Below are 12,032 nucleotides of genomic sequence, written 5' to 3'. Positions count from 1 at the left end.
GGTACTAGCAGTCCATCTATGCATAATTCAAAAGAAAACTGAAGAAACTTATAAGACTTCCAGATACAAAATAACATCCTTGTCAGATTCTAATAATGTTCTAATTACTAAATATGATAATTGAAGTCCTTTCATCCTATTTCAGCCAGGTTTCTTGTCCTGTGGAGAAGAAAATTGACTTTCTATTTTCCAAAATCATAGAGCTTTACCTGTAGTCATGATAAAGTATAAAATAATGAACTTCAAAGTCCATATACTTTTATATCATAACTCTTTTGACCTTGGTTTGGAGGAAGCTCAAGATTTGATTAAAGAAAAAAAAAATCGTACCAGATTATGTTATTACTGAAGAGATTCCTGTGTAAACCCACACAGAAATCCTAGAAGTTACTGAGCCTCACTGACCATGTGTTGTAACTAATGTCAAATGGAGAAAAAAATAATAGCATCTAGATTTATATAATATGCTTTTGCCGTTTATAATAGTTATGTATGCCACAAATACTCTATGTGCCTGTGAATACGTTCTAATTACCCCAGTAAGACAGTCCACTTTTTAAAGTCCAGTTCTCTGTTTCTGTGTGCTTTCACTAGCGTTCTGTCACTGACTTGTATAGTACAAATTACTATTACACCTCACACTTAAATGCTGAAATGCTATTTACCATGCTGCCACTTACACATACTGTAGTATAACGTTCCTTTCATACAAGATTTAACCTAAGTACATATCTGGTATAGTTGCTTCTGTTTGGTTCTAATGTATTAGTCCCTGCAAATATGCTACTGTTTTAGAAATGTCTCCCTCTTCCACCCATTTTCTATCATATCTGAGTTATAACACTAATAGTCATGCATATTGGACATTTTTTGTCAGAAGACATTCTGAAGTTAAGTTGCTCAGAAACAGAGAAGGGGGATCAGCTCGTTTTCTGTTGCGTTCCCTACTGGCAAAGTAACTATTTGGAACTGGGAGCAGGAGGGAAGATGAACTCAATTTGGGTCCAGGACAAATCAAAGATTTTAATATTAGCACCAGGAGACAAACAGCTCAGAAGCACATTCAGCTACAGTTTTGGCCAATACATTATCACTGATAGTCTTTGGCAGTAATTTATCTATTACAGTGTTAAGCAGTCCTCTCAGCCCTCTTATGGGCTTGATTCCATTATAGTATCCTAGCTGGGGAGTTATAATATCTTTTCTATTATGATATGGATTCTACAACTGTAGCCTTTCTATAATAGAATAACAGTTATTACAGAATTGATATGAAGTGCTTCAGAAGAGAGCAGAGTGTGTGAGAAACATATTGTGAGACTGTACCTCATTTAGGGGCCCTAACAGTTTGATGGAAGGTAGAATGAAAGCTCCCATGTCTCTATCAGGAAATACTGTCTTGTTCCATTAAAAATTCACACACAATTCAAGAACAGTGCAATTAGTAAATTTTATATATAAAACATATATCTGTATTTCATCTGTATTTATATACATGCTGTTCCTTCCATGTGGTAGCTTGTTAAATGCAGACCTGAAAGTATTTATTTACAGAGAATAATAGGAAGCAGAAGTTGATAATGACCATATTTTGAAATCAACATGACCTTTAATTTTCAATGAAAGAGAGAAAGACTCCTCATTCTTTTATGCTAAGGAGTAAAAAAGTATTTTTCCAAACCTCAAACCTACCGTATTTTCCAGTCCCATGCTGGTCTCCAATATAATTTAGCAAAGTACATTTTTTGCCTTAAGCTATTTATTTTGTTATGAAGCTGAAACATATCCATCCATTATATACTTCCATCTGTGCCAGCAAAATCAGAACTGTATTTCTGGATTGCTACAGTTTCATTTGCTTTCCTTAGTTTTGAGTCTTACAGCTGGTGGAGCACATCAGTTTACAGATTTTATTTGGATCTTGCTCAGTTGTATGAAGGGAAGGGGAGGAATGTTTGCAGTTCATTCAGTTGTTCAAAGATATCTTAGTAGAAGAGCTGCTCAAATGCTCCACTGATAAACACCGGTTTACTGTTTCTTAGTAAAACTGGCCCTCTACATAGTAGATGAGTCTTTCTTACAATTTTGAGTTGTTCTAGTATTACATATCTACTTTCAGGGTACTTCACAGCAACCATTAGCCGTTTCATCCGTATTTAGATGTATTGGTGTTTTTAGTCCTTTGTAAGAACCTTGCAGTATATTCAAATACTCTTCTAACAGACAGGTCCGTAGTAATAAATGCAAGTTTACTGTTCACAGCTTTGAAGTGACAACTTTTTTATGTTTCACAGAGCCACATCAATGAAGTTAGTCGTAACTATTAGACAACAGTCCTTGCTGAGAGCGTAGCAAAATGGGATCATGCCTGTATCAGGCATGCTGCTTTTCAGCACAAAGAGAATGTTCCCACTACAATTTCTAGACCAGCTCATGTTTACAGAAAATAAAGTAGGACTTATAAGGCTGCTTTATTCATACTTGGGATTGAAAGGTAGGAACAGATCTTACACTCCCACAACAGAACTGCAAATTTTCCCCATTCTCTACCCTGGTATTTAATGAAAAGATGAACCAAACTACTTTACCAACATTTCTATGACCCATGGACTGAGCCAGTATTCTGCTGTTCCCAAAGACAGCTCAGGAAGGAAGAAAGCATTAAAACGTCCCTTTCAGGTAGAGATTGTATATTTGATATGCGATAGCCCTGTAAGAGTTGACATGAATATTTTCTTTTTTCTTTCTTTAAAAAAAAAAAAAAAAAGCTGTTTAGCAACTTGGTTTTAGTAAATGGAGCAGAGAAGTTTATCCTTTGATCCAAATTATTACATGACTCATTTAAAAAAAAAAGCACTGTATATGTTTGGTCTCGATGTTGCTAATAGGTATGACCTTTTTAATCAAATATATGTAATTGTAGAGGAAAATTGAAATTCAGTTCTGAGGAAATGTCTACTTATTTGTTGCAGCCTTAATGACACATGTCTCCAAATGTGTTCCAATTAAGATTAAAGTAAAAATGGTAATTGGCCATTAAACATGTTGCAAAAGAAAGTAAACTAGTGAGAAAGGCAACTCAGCAGAAAAAAAAATGCTTAAGTCTGTTGAAAAGCAAGAGTAATAATGGAGTTTTCAGCATAGGACATTATTATGGGAACAGCTAATTACAAAACAGATAATAAGTAAGAAATGTAAGTGCTCATGAAGGCAAAAAACTAGAGTAGAGATAATGAAGCAATTACTTTTTCAGTGCTCATAGGCCAAATCTCAGTCTTTCCTGTGCCAAGACCCATGCAAAAAGGCAGTTTTGCAAGACCTGTGGCTCTTTCTAGCATATTTCTGTGTTAGACCATAAAAGAATATCTCCTGTTCAACATCAGTTTATATCTGGTTTTGCCACTCTCTTGACACTGAACAGCCAAATAAAATTTTATTTAGGGGAAAAATGAAACTGGTGCATAGAACTATGAAGGGCACTTTGCATCACATGGGAGCTTTCTGTGGGTAGAGAAGCAGAGTGGCCACGTTTGTGGTACATTACCTAGGAAATATGCATTGCCTCTAAGCAATAAAAAAGAAGGTTGGTCGAAAAGTCTGTGCAATGCCTAAAGGGGAATCAGTACGAACTGGGACTTGCTGTTGGCTCATGTATGAAGTCACTGCAGAACTTCTTTGGAATTTTTTTCTAGTATTTGTACTGATTTTTCTATTGTTTCTAAAAGTTGTCATCTAGATACATAAATTCAGGTGTTTCTGCATCCAGAATGAAACAATTCAGAGAACAAGTCTTTTGCCTAGCTGTTTCTAGTGTCAATTTAGACACTCTTGGGTACGTTAGATATCCACAAGGGTCTGGCAGATATGACAAGCTCTGTAGGAGACCCATGGCCTTCCAGACCAGCACTGAGAACCCAAGGGCATCTCTAAAAGCCCTGGTTGCTTAACTCTGTCCATGCAAACTCAAGTGAGGTATGCGTTGTAGTTTCAGCTCTGCTTTCAGTTTGCACCTTGGGACACACCTTGAGCCACAAGGAAAATTTTCTAAGCCTTTACAGCCATGAGTACTCTGGGAATATTGCATGTGTAAATCCAGTCATCTACATACAGCAGATAAGGGGTCTGAATTTCATTAGTCAGTCTGTGAGAATGGTGTACAGGTCACAGGGAGGAGATTTAAGTTACGTAGGTGATACAAGGTGTATTCATTGCAAAAGAGAATCTGTATGTATCTGTCCCTTAATTTTCCAGAAAGTATGTGTAAACCACAATTTTTCAAAGACTTACTTAAAACATGGTTACATTCTCCCTGGCTGCCCTACAAATTATGAGGGCATTGCTGTTGCTCAAAGAAAAGATTACCACATTTCAGGGTTTTTTTATGGCTGGTGAAACAAATGTTTGCTGCTTTGTTTTTCTACATGGCGGGCCTATTTATGGTGTGGGGTCATCTGCCAACACACAAATAAGAGTAATAAAATAATAATCCTGGTATCAGCTGCTATACATAATGTCTGGCCAATCTGTCAAATTTTAAGAAAATGAAAATAGGATCTCAAAACAGGGAAGGGTTTGGCCACCTGAACTAAAGGTGGCCATTACTATATCTGAAAATGACACCCACAGGTCCTAGCCCATAAGGAAAAACTGAGTTTGATAACAGCTTTCTGTAACTTTTCTGCATATTTATAAGTAATTTCAGTTGAATTCTGATGTAGTAAACAAAGATAAGATAAAAGAATGAAAAGAAAAAGATTCCCATGTATTTCAGTAGAAAATAAATTTGTAGTAATTGTTTTCCTTAGTAGCATTCTTTTATAAGTGAGAAAGAGTGAAGCATGCTTTTATGTTGAAATGTGAAATGCACAGATGTGCATACAGATATATCTTCATTGTTCAGTAGTTACAAACTTGTATATTTTAAAAGAAAAAAAATGCACCTAAATAATGTATTTAATTTTTTTTTTGTCTGTATTTACAGAAATTTATACAGGTATGGAGCAATAATATGTGCATCTCTGTGTGATTTTCATTTTAAAGTTTGTGATGTGGGTCTATCTCATGCTTTGTTCCAGCATTGTTGCATGGTCTGCATTATCATATACAATTAAGGAAATTTTTTTTACTTGAAAAGTGCCAAGTATTGCTTTTCAAATATCCTTCCTTTAAAAACCAAACAAACTAACTTACTGATTTTCAATTAGTATGGATTTCACAGAAAATACCTTTTCTCAGATTATATATAGAATCACAAAGCAATTCCTTTCATGGAAAGTAGAATTTGCATTCCAAGAAAAAGAATGGATTTACTATAAATTTGAACTGAAAGAAGAGACTTGCTATATTTTAAAAATATTAGAGTAATACTTTGCTTAATTTCAAGTAATATCAATATATGCATGCTTCTGCAGGTATTTTTTTTCTTCCTATCCACTTCCAGGGTATTTCTGGGGTTTTATTTGCGTTTACTAGCCTTTAATCATCTCAGCTGTAGAGGCATTTTGTTTTCTTATGCCACAAAGTAGATCAAGCTAGAGCAGCCAGTTTATAAAATAATGGCAAGCTTAGAGGTACATCTAAACTTTTCAAAATTATAGAAAATGACAATTTTGAACTTTTAATAGAGGCAATTTCATATTTAGCATTAAGACATTTAATCTTTAGACTTGCAGGGACCTCAAATTTTAGGCATCTAACATTGCTCATTAGCGTTCCTGGGATTTTATGATAAGTTTATGAAAGCCTTTGAGGGTGGGAGCCATTGAGCTGCGTAAAGTTGATGAAAACCAAAACACAGATTTCTCTGAAGCAATCAAATAATTTTTAAAATTAAAATTATTGTATCCACTAGTTTCCAAAGAACAGTCTTGATAAAAACAGGAAGTTGCATATAGATTGGGGGCAGGGATTTGGGGGGTGTGTGTGTTGGTTTCTATATAGCCTTATAGTGCCTTTGTACGCTGGATTATCTCCCATAACTAAACATATTTTTACTTTTATTGAATGGTATTCAATTTACTTAATTTACCTTGGAGAACAGTGGTGATTCACTTTAATGTTCGAAGTGTCTTTTAGCTCTGTTGTTAAAAGGTGAGTTACAGAAAGACTGAAATTTAATGCCATTGCAGTGATGTTATGATGATAAAGAAAAAAACCTAAAAACATAGAGAACATCTAAGAAAACATATTTATCATGGAAGATTCACATCAGTCATTGGCTTTTACTTCTTATATGAAATTAGTTTAGTGTCATTTTGAAAAAATGGTCTCTGTGTTCTTAAACTGAGCATATAAACTAAACAATGTAAATTTAAATAAAAACATTCTGGAGTTAACATGAACTTTTGAAAATTTTCGTGTATTTACCCAAGCCATATAAAATGAGTCTGTTGTAGACTTTTTTCCCTATTCATTCCTTACTGACATCCTTTAAGCTGGTGTAATTGTCTCATTTCATTGAAGTAAAATGCTATTAACTTCATTCATATGATATACATTCTGTTCCATCAAATTTATAACAATGCTGAATTGACTTTAAGCAAGGCTACTGAAATCCAATGATACCAGAGTCATAAGGTTACTGGAGCTGGTTCCCAATAAAATAAAATAAATTAAAAAAAAAAAAATCTTTTATTTAGCTGATATCTAAAGACCAGATACAAAGATCAGATCAGCATCACAGTTTCTGGCGGAGCAGCTGGTAGAACTGGGACTGTGACCCTCGCTTTGTAACTTCAGAGCTCAGCCCCTTCCTCCGACCCCAGCCTGGTGCCCCAGGGTAGGTGCTGCTACCCAGCCGGTTCCTCCTCTCTTGCCCAAACCCCGACACAGACTGCGTGGCGATGACAGCACTTGGTCTGTCTTGAGAGCTTGCTGTCCTCAGGAGTGCGTATTTAACACCAGTATCAGACTACTTGGTATTCAGGAAACTGCCATCCCAATGACACACTTGTTGCTCTGGTACTAGCCATAGACAGTTTATCTTCGCTATATTGTCATAATCATGCCAGCAGTTTGCAACCAGATATATTTTGTCATTGATTCAGTCTGTACCTTTACGGCAAAATCCTGAATTTGAAAGCTGTTGTCAGATTTAATTCCTTAAAATATTAGTAGCAAGTGGCTGCTTTATTAAATTATTTTCCAAAAAGAATCACAACATTGAAGAGATGCCGTTTCTGATTATAAGAGAATTCTGTAGTACACATCAAAATGTTTCAGGTACAGATTTATGCTATAAAACAAACAAACAAACAAACAAACATCAATAGTGTCGCATAAAGAAACGAAAACTCATCTCAAGTAATCTATTTTCTATGTCATTTTTATAAATTGTGCTTTTGACTTTTAATAATAGCCTTAACACAACAGTCTTTTTTGGCAAAAAAAAAAAAATCTATTTTCAGTGTTCATTTATGATATTTAGAGATTCTGCTGTAGAAGTATTATTAGCAAACACAGTAGAAGAGAGGACTTATTAATATTAGCAGAATGACATTTCTGAATATGCAATATGCTTCTCATTCCTAAATAAACAAAAAGAGGATTTTCCAAATAAATTATTCATTATTTGATATATAGTATGCTAATAGAGAAGCATAGTATATGCTATGAGTATATGCTTCTATATACAGAGAGAGAAGGTACAATATTTAATGCAATACATTGTGCCACTGAAAAGGAAATTGTCCTTCAACTGACTCTGTAATTTAATCATTTCTGCATATTCTTTTAGGTTTTTGGGGGGTTTGTTCTAATAGAGAGGCCTTTAATTGCCTAGTAAAGTAAAGACAATCTATTCTTATAATCAATAAAATATAGCCAAGAATTAAACAAGCAAAACTTGAACTTATTAATTCATTAATGAACTTCTGTGTTTGATTCTTTCACATTTGATCTGTTGGGCATACTTTCTTTCTCTTTTTTGTCAGCTAACTATGTATAGTGAATATTACCTTTTTACTCTGTGATGGCCAATTTAAAAATCCTGATATGTCAGTGGGAGAAGACAGTTTATAAACTCTTCCCCAGGCACAGCATTCCTTTCTGTCAGCAATCACAGGCTTACTATTTCAGAAACTTACCAGATCAAGTGAGAACTTTCCTATATTTAGTAAAAAATAGATGTGTTCAAATTAGTCAGCTAAATTTAAACATTTAATATTTATATATTTGCACAAAAATTCTCCAACAAATATTTTACAAGAAAGAGAAAATGCAGAAGACATGAATTCTGTATTCTGATTAATCTACTTTACTAAAGACCTATAACCTACAGGTCTTTATTTCACCTATAACCTGCTGATTAATTTATCCAAATAGCTTTAATCATACATATACAACTTTGTAAAAAAATGCTGATATGAGAGCAACAGCAGGAGTGCATTCATTGTACTAACATGTAACCACCATTGCTTATCACCATCCAACCTTGATCTTTGTGTGGTTTTGCATTTTTTAAAAAAATTCTACTTTAAATCAGCCAACTTTCTTTTCTTGTTTTCTTGCTACTAATATTGATCAGCATCAACAATCAATTATTTAATAATGAATGATTTTCAGAATTGTATTAAAATCATATAAGCAGTTGTGATCCTCTGAGTGAGAGAATGGTCTTTTAAATTATTAATTCTCAACAGTGATGGTTAAAAAAATTAATTGATTCAGGGAAAGGGACTGAGTGGGTGGGAGAGTGTCTTATTATTTTCTTGTCTTTTTGTTTTCCCAATCTTCCAGTTTGAATATGAATGAAATCTTTGCCATTTCTGCCAGCAGCAGAAAAAGATTTTCCATGCAGTGATATGCAGGAAAGTTGGGAGGGAGGAAAAAGAAGTGGAATTTCTAATTAAAGAGTGGTGAAGGTTGCTTGAAAGAAGGCACTGAAAAAACTGTTTAGCATACTACTAGCAATTAATATTATAGCACATGTTTGGGCCTCATTTGATAAATAGGATTGTTAACCCAGATCATCAACTTTATCACCAGGTTTTAATTTACCGTTCTTTAGAAATGTCAGGATAACATAAATATTTTTTGCTTTGTGCTGTTTTGCTTTAGTATAGCTAGAACAAAAGCAGTAATTTGTGTTTCCCCTAATTCCTTCAAGAGGGTAAAAAGTCTTTTTTGTCAGGGAACAATTTTGGTGTAATTTCAAATTAGTACAAACTTCACTGGAATTCATACCCTTCTGGGAAGGTACCTTGAGCAAGAATCTGAAGAAGAGGTATAAACCCATGCTCCTGCTTGCAGAACAGCATGGGAGAAAGGTGCATGAGCTCCTTACCGGCCAGAGATGCATCCTCGTTGAGTTGCCATGCTGCCAGGGGAAGGAGCTGGAGAGGAAGAACAGGCTACACAGCATCAATGATGACAAAATGGAAGATGAAGAGGTTTTTCTTAGAGACCCTGAAGGATCAAAAGCCTGATACCCACAGGAGCAGGATCAAAGGAGTGGGGAAGGATAGGTAGAGGAGGAGGGAAGATGATGACTCCTGACAGCTTGAAGTAGACTCTCTCTTCACCTACAGAGGTTCACTCATGGAATAAGTATTGGGCCATGACAACAGGTGAGGAAGAGTTGGTTTCATCCGGAGAGGCACGTAGGCTGTCTGAGTGTGATGCGTACACCCTCACCAGCTAGCCAAGGTCAACCCACCACAACACAGCTGTATGAAGTTGATTTTCCACATGACTACCCAGGTGCTTTAAGTTGTAGTGTCACATTGCCCATCACCGGGTTAAGGTCACAGCCTGTCTAAGGAAGAGGGAGGTGGTTGGGGCAGGGAGAAGCTGCTCCAGGAAGGAATGGCTGGGCAACCAGAGCTGGGGGAAGGGCACTGGGGAAGTGGGCAGAGGGCCTGGGGTACGGCAAACCCTGGGCAGCTCTGCCAGAGAGCATCGCATAGACACAGCCTGGCCTCAACACTCGCAGAAAGGCAGGTGGGCTTCAAAGGGGCTCAGAGGGGCTTGTGTACGGTTTGTTGCAGCCCCGAAAGCGACTGAGCTCTGTCTGAAACAGCCTGAAAGAACAGACTTGCCTTCAGCAGTACTGAGGGAGAAGGGAGGCAACTTTACAAACCCAAACCCATTTGATCTCTGTTCTCTCTGCCCTCATCATTTCGAGTTTCACTACTGGCAAACATGAATCAGTCTTATGTTCTAACAAACTAAGACTCGTTTTAAAGGGCCTTTTAATCTTTTTGATCTATTTATTGCAAATTAAAGATTTAGATGAGGGCATCTGCGACCCAAGATCACCATCACACAGTTCCTTGATTAGCCCAGATAAATGTACATAATCTGTTATACACTAGAGTGTCAGGAAAGAGTAGAAAGGAACCGTGTCAGATTTTCTATTGTATGGAATTTTTATAAACGATAGAAACAGTCACTCATTCTTAAATACATACATAACCAGTAATATAATTTGTGTAGTCGCGAATTGCAAGCTGAACAATCATACAAGGTTACTTGCATTTCATTCATGTTCAGTATTATGGGTTAATGTTTAAACAGCTTGTATGGTAGCTGTGACAACAGGATATCAGGAAGAAATAATAGGAAGCTTCAAAGCAGAATTAATTAATTATTTTTAAATAGCCTTTTTGAGCTGTTTTAGAGGACAAAGGTAAACAGGAAAACTATAAATATATTGAGATATCTATTATGATTTTAAAATGCAATGTCATTATATAAACAAAACAGATAAAATTGTCTTTTTATGTTTGTAATTCTACAAAGCAAATAAATGTTTCTGCATGGTGATGTACATATATGTACTTCTGAGACCCTTCAACTCAATTTTAACCAGGGATATAAAGAAACTACAGCTCATAATAGGCAGCAGCTGCAGGGATATGTTCATTAGTTAAACACTGACAGCTTTGCCATTTTCCTTTTCAGGTTTGAACTGTGAATTTAGGCCTTGTGAGGCCAGCAATCCCTGTGAGAACGGAGCTGTGTGCATAGAAGAAATGAATTTGGACGTTTTTCCCCTTGGATTCCAGTGCCAGTGTGTGAAGGGCTTTGCAGGTCCACGTTGTGAGATCAATGTCAATGAGTGCAGTTCTAACCCTTGCCTCCATGGATACTGCTATGACAGTGAGTTCAGTCTGGTTACTCACTTTAATGTAGAGTAGTCTTTCTGTTGAAGCTTCTGTAGCTACTGAGCTGCTCGGGGGAGAACAGTGGATAATTTACTGAACTTTAGCTTGTCTGAAGCTCCACAGCCAGTAGCAGGAGGATTATTTTTGCCAAAACGCCTCAACTGCTGGCACTGGGGTTTGTGTGTTCAGGGGGTCAGAATTGCAGCTAATGAGAAACTTTAATGAGATTTGTGCTGTCTCCTTTGATGCCTAAATTAGACAAACACATCTTACATTGTGCATTCGATGAGAGAATATTCAGGTGCTGAAAAGGAGCTCATGGAGCAGTTAGGCAGTATATGTCATAATTCTAACAAGTCCAAAAACTGCATTAAATATCAAACTGATGCAAAATGGAGTGTCTGTTTACTATTAACTGCCTTCTATCACGTAACTGTACAACTTACACTTTCGCTGATAGATATACTTAAAGGTTTTAGAAGCAACTTGATGATGAATTACTCTACTATATTCTGTCTGGATTGGCAGGCTAAGTTTATTAGTACCCATTATGTATGGAGTACTTACTGGAAAGTTTTATGGGGCTATTACCACCTATCAGACATTTCCTACACTTGGTAATGTAAAAGTGGTAATCTTCAGAGATGCTTACAATGCTGGCTGGAAAGCAGAATGACATCTGGAGGTCATGTAGTCAAACCTGCATGAAGCTGGACTATCAACAGTGCTTGAACAGGTCAGCCAGGGATTTCTCTAGCTGAGTTTTGAAAGCCTCTAAGGATGGACAGAAATTCTTCAGACTCTTTGGGACAGCCTGTTCCACTGATGCACTACTCTTGTAGTGTCCCCCCCCAAATCTCCTAATCTCCTAAAGTGTAACTTTTGGCCATTGCCCCTTATTATATCGTCTAACACTACTAAGAGGAA

At 36.3% G+C, this 12,032-nt stretch overlaps 1 protein-coding gene across 1 annotated transcript in view; it reads left to right on the top strand.

The window, feature by feature from the left end:
* EYS (eyes shut homolog) overlaps positions 1-12,032 on the top strand; it is a 938,397-nt gene that overhangs the window by 380,680 nt on the left and 545,685 nt on the right. The window contains exon 20 of the mRNA XM_069804576.1: positions 10,903-11,100. Coding sequence (XP_069660677.1) covers positions 10,903-11,100 — 198 coding nt within the window. The remainder of the gene's footprint in view (positions 1-10,902; positions 11,101-12,032) is intronic.

Source organism: Haliaeetus albicilla, chromosome 17 (assembly GCF_947461875.1).
Source record: "Haliaeetus albicilla chromosome 17, bHalAlb1.1, whole genome shotgun sequence".
In the NCBI taxonomy this organism is placed as follows: Eukaryota; Metazoa; Chordata; class Aves; order Accipitriformes; family Accipitridae; genus Haliaeetus; species Haliaeetus albicilla.
This window is presented reverse-complemented; position numbering and strand designations above follow the sequence as displayed.